The 8,043-nt window shown below is 39.7% G+C and overlaps 1 protein-coding gene across 1 annotated transcript; it reads left to right on the top strand.

The window, feature by feature from the left end:
- Positions 1–248: 248 nt before the first annotated feature.
- On the top strand, positions 249–7,592 carry LOC148888268 (uncharacterized protein C14orf132; the record flags this gene model as incomplete). The annotated part of the gene is made up of 2 exons (XM_089014295.1): positions 249–317; positions 2,409–7,592. Coding segments are annotated over 2 exons (288 nt in total), but the record flags the coding sequence as incomplete, so codon positions are not given.
- Positions 7,593–8,043: the final 451 nt, after the last annotated feature.

Below are 8,043 nucleotides of genomic sequence, written 5' to 3'. Positions count from 1 at the left end.
CACCAGAGACAGACACAAAACCCCCTCTCCACGCTGCGTCTGTTCACTTTTATGTCCTTTTTATATTTCACAAAGCACAATTTGTACCGATCAACACACTCACACACAGCAGGAGGTTGGTCCACTCACTTTGTCCTCGGAGACTGCATGATCATCTAATCCCCCCCCCACACACACTCTTTCTCTTTCTCTCTCTCCCCTTAACATTGAGCAAGGTCTCACGAAAATGATCTTTTGCTCTTGTGTGCGTTGTCAGTCTCAGTCAGTGTAGGAGCAAGACGATAGTGGGGACCTTATTTCTTCGCATTCAGACCGCCGTAGGTACTTTACTTTTAGTTCTCATCCTCTATCTTCCCTTCCTCCTTTTGATCACGATATAGTAGCACTTTTTCATCTGATGAAAACATTTGACCGTATACTCGGGGTAAACAGAAGTTTGACTGTCCTTCTTTATTGATTTTAATTTTTTAAGGTTTGAAGTGACTCGTGAAATCATTGCAGTGTCAAGTTAATTAGTTTTAGTTCTAAATTCAGGGTACAGCTCAAAATGTATGATGTTAATGCGTTTGTGATACTGTCACGCTGCGGCTCTTTGTTTCAGCATCAGCACATTTTCCTCGCTCACATAATTTTCTTTGTACAATGATACTTGTTATTTTTCGATGATGAAAGCTCACGGCTCACCGAGCAGTTTCCCTTCTATTGTCTTTACGAATGCGCATGCTGCTCGACTCCTGCAGCTGGTGTCTCTGTTTTGTGACTTGCTCAAAAATTAAAAAAAATGCATGTTTCAAAGTAGAAAAGACAGCCGAATGAATGATGTTCAAAGAAAAAAAAATGATTTCTCAATACTACAAATTTGTTTCCTTCTAAACTAATTAAAAGCAAGTGGACAAGTACACAAATAAATGACCAATTTATCTGCACGAGAGTTCCAGGTTTGTAGGTGTTGTAAGATGTTCCATCGGTTTTATGTGACTGGAACATTACTGTGAATGAATAGCTTGCCACTTCTCCATTTATTTCTGTGTGTTTGTTTGTATGCGTTCCTGTGACTAGTTAGATATGCTTCATTGTGACATACGCGATACATGTGCGCAAAAAAAGACAATGGAAAGTGCAAAGAAGGATGAGAGACACTGGTGCATAAAGATCCCTTGAGCAGAATCTTTCTTCCCATTCATGATATTTCACGAATTTTTTTTTACTAATAATAATAATAAAAGAAACGCAGATATAATAAAATGAAGGCTTTGGTCAAAGTGCTACGATTGTCTAATTGAATTTGCATCGATGGCAGAAAGAATTGTAAGCACGGAAGACAATGACTTTTTTTCAAATTTTCTTTTTTTTCAAAACTGCCTATGCGTGTGGAATATGGATTTATATTAATGATAGTCATTCTTCAGATGAGCTAATCTAACACAGGTTCAGGTTTGACAAAATTACCATTGCAAGTGACAGTACAGAATCCTTTTCATCGATGGACCACTCCTGTACGACTGAGAGCTTACACAGACGTGACAGTACAAGGTAAACAATGTGGTGAAATGACCTCAAGTTTTGGTTCAAGTGAGTTTGTACTCACTTGAGTGCCCACGGTTGACCTCATTACAAGCCTCATTCCTGTGTTAAGTTTTGTGTGTGCATGATTATGGTTATGAAATATCAAACATGGACCCTATTTTGTCCGTGTGCATGATTATGGTTATGAAATATCAAGAATGGACCCGATTTCTTTACTGGGTAACTGGATACTGTGGATTACCATCCCGACGGACACACGCAGATCCAGCTAAGCAAAAAACTAGACTCAGAAGTTCTCTCAGTGGCCTTATTAACTCATGTGTATGTGTGTGTGTGTGTGTGTGTGTGTGTGTGTGTGTGTGTGTGTGTGTGTGTGTGTGTGTGTGTGTGTGTGTGTGCGTGCGTGCGTGTGTGTGTGTGTGTGTGTGTGTGTGTGTGTGTGTGCGTGTGTGTGCGTGTGCGCGTGTGTGCGTGTGTGTGTGTGTGTGTGTGTGTGTGTGTGTGTGTGTGTGTGCGTGCGTGCGTGTATGTGTGTGTGTGTGTGTGTGCGTGAATGTGTGGGTGCATGTGTCTGTGTGTGTGTGTGTATGAGAAAAGCAAAGTTTACTATACACTAAAACTTTTCCGAGCCCGGCGCAGCTGTGATGTCTGAATCCCTTGAACAGTGGCATTGTTCAATCATGTTGTTCTGATGACTGTTTGGTGTTTATGAGACCAGAAACATTAAGAAACTTTGAAGGTGCTCAATCACAGCCAACTATGCTTAACTCATGTCCCCATAAAACATATATGAGGACATCACTAATGTCAGTTTTTTTTAAACAGTGTTACAAAATGTTAACATGTGACGAGTGACAGAATTTCTGACACTTTCCCGCCAGCATTTCTGGGCTGTGAGCGGTGCCTGCATGGATTCTCCCTACAATGGCAACACGTCCCTGCAGACGTCTACTTCCAACCTCAACGCTGGCTACTCCCGACCATCAGAGACGGAAGATGATGGCAAAGTATCCAGTGACACAATTTGGCTGTGGATTGCTGTACTGGCAACCATCGGGAACATAGTGGTGGTGGCTGTTGTTTGCGCCTGTGCTTTCTGATGAAATGGATAGGCAGAACAAGGATTATCAAGGACTGGGAATCTTGTACGAGAATATGATTTATATTTATTTTATTTTATTTTTTTCTCACAATGACACATTCAATAGGGAAATAGCTTTTTGGGTTGTGTTTGTAGACACAGTGTCCAAAAACTGCATATGAAAAAAAGCACTATTTAGGCCACAGCCAATGTCCTCCAAGTTCTCTGTTAGGTAACATTTAAAGCAAACCTTTTGATCATCTCAAATGTATTAACGATATTAAAATAAATAAATAAAAAAACTGAAAAAGTCAAATATTACTTTGGCTAATTAGTTTGCCAGTTCTATTCAATTGTGTTTAGCAATTTTTATTTGAATATCAAAAAAAAAAAAATCATTTTAATCCAGTCAGATTATAACGAATAAAATGTTTTTGAAAGACAGTTGACACAAAGACAGAGGCAGAAAGAACCATTTGATGTCAGTTGTAGGGTGGTGGCTAAAATATTTATTTTAAAATGCGGTGGTTGTGTAAAATCACACAACACATGAAGCATCAAGTAAGACAAATACGCATTTTAATATCTACCCCAGTGTCTCTCTCCTAAAAAACACTGGCTGCCTCACTGAAAAACGTTTTTTTTTGCACAGTTCACGATGCTCTCTAGTGGCCACAGTAGTTATGACAAATGTTGGATTAGAAGCGTAAAATATCCCAGTGGTCAATACTGTGTAAACATTTACTCATGCCACAGCAATAGTCAAGATTACAATTATAAGAAATTTCTTATAATAGTGCAATTAATCTATTAATGCTGTATGAAAGCGCCACATACTGTAGTTATTTTAGCTGACTTTAAACTCTGTGGTAAACTGCCATCATCCTGTCAGGTCTCTTCAGCGTCATAAACTGATACATGCCTCTTGTTAACGGGTCTCAGCTTACGATAGTGATTTATTTTCCATCTCAAGTGAGGGCACTTTGTGTGTGCTGGAGGGGATTCCTCCCAGTGGAGCTTATTAGAGTGGATTTGAACTTGTCACGTTGATTTTAGTCTTGATGACTTTGCAGACAGAATAGAACCAAGCTGGCTTCAAAGACAAAAATGAGTTGGCCGTAAGTAACGGGAAATTGGTTGAAACGAGGTAACAGTGATGATTGGAGGTCATTATGAAAAAGAGGGAATATGAGTTCAACACGTGTGCATGACCGGTTGAATAATCAAAATTGAGGCTGAAGAATGCAGTTTTCAAAGTAGGAGAAAAGATATGAAGTAGGTGATGGAATATGATAAGACGTGTCAGAGAATGGGAATTTAGGGGAGTGAAATGAATTGAGGAAGAGGTTTTAAGCAGCGTCATTACTTGCCAAATGATGATGCAATATTTTTTTTCTATCCACTAAATTGATCAACTGTGTTTGTTTATACGACACAATATTTGTTGCAGTATTCTGAGCAAACTGGCAAGTCCGCAGGCACCAGACCTACTCTAGAACCTATTAATAGTCCACCCCACTCCCTTTGTTCACAAGTGCACAACGATCCTCTTATAGTCGCTTTATAGTTTGCGATGCTTCAAAAGGTCAAATGGCCCTTGTCCATGACCCTTTCAGTCTCCATGTCAGATCAAGTCAGTGTTCTGACTAGTCTAGAACTCTCAGCCCTTTGGAAAGCACAATGAAGAGAGCATGACCCACAATGGAAAAAAAGTTGGGAACATTATGCCCTCCCCCAAATCCCAACTAACACTCAAAAGAAATGTGAGTTGATTTTCTCCATGTTATTATGACTCAATAGACATTCAGTGATTTAAATGTTGCTTTAAATACACGCTGCATGGACATGATTAGTTTCAATTTATATTCTCGGCAGACTTCAGGAGTACGCTGTAGTTTATTCATCCTTTTAGTCATACATCCATTTTCAATGCTGCTAAATGTGTGCAGGATGCTGTGGGGAACTGGAGCCTTTCCCGGTTGACTTGGACGGGAGGCGCAAAGAGAGATAACTCCTTCCGCATTTACAGTTGATATACTTGTTCACTGAGTGGGAACTGAACACCTGTGCGGAAGTGAGGCGAGTGAACCGGGAAATCTTCAGTGATTTATTCAAATTTCTCTGAAACTTGTTGGAATTAATGCATTGAAACGTTTAAGAAAGTCTTAAATGACATAATCCACTCGGAACTTGCTGTTTGTTACACTTTTTTCCATATAAAAGTCCTTCGTCAATGTGATAAACCAGATTATATCTCCAAAGGAGTATTATAATCTCTTCCCCACACCCCCCGCCAACCAGACATCCAGCACAATTCTTCAAAACGATCCGGACAAAGGCCTGCATCACAGAACGATATGGACCATGGACATGTTCTTTCTTTTGGGGGGGGGGGGCTCTCCTTAAACGAGAAAGCACGATGAAAACACTGTGTGGTCTGGCAACAAAGAGCTTTTTTCCTGATGGCTGAAACATTTTAAAAATATGAACCAATTTTAAATGTACAGTTTATGTTAATATGTATTATATATGCTTTTAGCTTTTTTCATGCAGGGGTGATAAAGTAGTTCACAGCGGCACGCGATGAATAAATAATGCAGTTGGTCACATCATGTTATGATTATTACTTAATATGCATGATTAAAATATGACTTTTCACTTTTTTTCCCTTGCTGCTGCAAATGACATCAAGAATTTTGTTTTAAACATGGCATCAAAACATGTGTAGTGAGACGAAACACAGTATTTATTTATTTATTTATTGATAGATGTATTTATTTATTTATTAGCATTCAGTCATTCAATCATTTGTTCGTTCGTGTATTTATGTATTTATTTATTTATTTATTTATTTATTTATTTATTAACTAATGTATTAGTTAATTAATTTATTTGTTTGTTTTTGTCAATACTGTGCTTAGATTTTGGTGAGTGTGAGGAGCTTGCATGTTCTCCCCGGGCCCGCGTGGGTTTTCTCCAGATCCGCCGGTTTCCTCCCACACTCCAAAAACATGCATGGCAGGCAGATTGGTCACTCCAAATTATCCCTAGGTGTGAGTGTGAGAGTGACTATTGTATATCTTTGTGTGCCGTGCCATTGGCTGACAACCAATTCAGGGTGTCCCCCCGCCGAGTGCCCGAAGACAGCTGGGATAGGCTCCAGCACCCCCTGCGACCCTAATGAGGAATAAGCGGTACGGAAAATGGATGGATGGATAAATAGGTGAAATGAGAGACTTATTTGCTTTTGATTTTTCCCCGTCTTTTGTTGAAAAATGTACATCGTTGTATTTCTCCATATTACGCAAAAGTGAATAAGCACTAACCCAGAGAAACAAATGAACAGGGCAGAGCAAGACCAACTACATATCGGGACATTATCCCGGTGTGTGACAAATAATCTGTATACTGCGTCATCTGCGTCTATGCCACAATTAGCGACGTATAACCCGTGACAACACATTTCATGACAACAAATTGCGAAATGATGCCGCTGTGGCTTTTGTATCGGAAGTGAGTCATGTCACATGAACACGCTGACTTTGCATTTCATTCTTCAAGACACATGTGCCTTTTTCCTCTTCGCCATGCAGAGACGACTGTGGCGCCACCACATAAAAACTTCAAAGACTAAAAAGGTAAAGGGAGAGCAAAACACACATGGTGTTCCACTCATGGACTCGTTAAGATTTGCTCAAGTCTTGCGGAATTTGCTGATGCTACTTTCTGGCATATTTTCTGAAAAATGTCCCCTTGAAGGAGTCTGAATGATGAAGAATGAAGAGGGAGAGAAATGAATAGTTTGTAATGGCCACAAAACAAAAAGTACGAGACAATGTTATTTTCACAATGTTTTTTTTAATCCGTCACTCATCTAGATTTCATGAGGTCTCCTTTTGCCTCTAAATGTTTATTTTTCTATGACATTGAGATGAGAATGAGCCTTTGTTTGCTGAATAATTCGGATATCAATCAAAGTGTTTTGGTCTTTTTTGTCTACATCAGAAAAATGCCCCCCCCCCCTCTTTCTTCCCTCCCAATTTAATGGGGTATTTTCAACTACACATTTTCACCTCTATCATTCATGTTTTTGAAAGAAGTCATACTTTTCCAGATATTTAGAATACAATATCATTTTGTTGTCTATCTTGGTCAGATAATTTGCTGGGCATTAAAGTCAACATGAAAACATAACCTGAGTAGCGAAAAGAAAAACACTTCGGTTTAGTTGTGGTTTCACCCTTGTGTATTCTAATGCCTAATAAGGTAAACTACTATCTCCGAGGTTAGCAGGATCTCAGTGGTAGAAATGTATTTCCAAACAACCAATGATGACCATGAGCTGCCGAGACATAGACATCACAAAATATCTCCAATATCTCGAAGATCCGGCCACCTGGATTCAAGGTTGGATTGCAGTTCTCAACATTGTAAAAAAAACAAAAACACAAAAGTGCTGATAATTTTGAAGCCTTGAGACAAAAATGCAATCGTATTGTCATTGTGACTTTTGCCTTGTCCTATCAGGGATCGCCACAGAGGCTAACTCAAATACATTTTGGGGGGCATCGTTTCTGAGCAGGACGTGGGCACAGGCCTGGCACAATCTAATGACACACAGTACCCAATATTCATGAACTCAACTTAAACACGACACTGCCAATGGCTGTGTCATGATCTGGTTGGCGACCAACGGGTGGCGCTGTCGGCCCAGCCTGCAGCCTTGCAGGTGCTGATCGTTTTAATCACTGACACTTAAAAGGACACCCGGCACGACCATCTGGTGTCGGTTCATTGTTTGCTGCTTGTTTGCTGCATGCATTGTGTATGCTGTGCATGTGTTTGTTTAACCTTGGCGGACTTTTACTTTTGGTCTTCTTTTGATACTTTGTATTTTTTCTGTTCAGATGATTTTGATGTTTTACATTTTGTTCCTGCTGACTTTTAATTTAATACAATTTGTCAAACAACCTCCTGCTCCCTCCTGCCTGCTTTTTGGGATCTGCACCCGCCATCACCACCTTGCAAACCGTGACAGGCTGATGAAAGGACACAATGTATTTATTAAAGTAAACCACTTGGTATTTACATTGATTTGATCATCAATTAACTCATTCATGCCAGACACTGCAAAAATGTGCCCACTCCAGTGCCAAGGTGTTTGTCATTGTCACTTAAATTCCAGGACCCACAGAATATTGCCTTTTAGGACTATATAAATATTCAATGCAGCGTAAGACACCTCAGACACTCTTCTTTGATGTGAAAAAAATAGTTAATTCCTAAATTACATGGGTCTGAAGTTATATGAGCTCGAAATGAGGGCGGCTGTCCAAAATATGATGCAATACATACATATTGGTTTATATAGCGCTTTAACAACAGCTGAAGCTGGAACAAATGGCTAGCATGGGAAAAAGGGAAATGCTGCCCCC

The sequence above is a fragment of the Hippocampus bargibanti genome, linkage group LG14 (assembly GCF_051943395.1).
Source record: "Hippocampus bargibanti isolate YZ-2025 linkage group LG14, ASM5194339v1, whole genome shotgun sequence".
NCBI lineage: Eukaryota > Metazoa > Chordata > Actinopteri > Syngnathiformes > Syngnathidae > Hippocampus > Hippocampus bargibanti.
The sequence above is the reverse complement of the archived record's forward strand: the minus strand, read 5'-3'. Positions and strand labels throughout refer to the sequence as shown.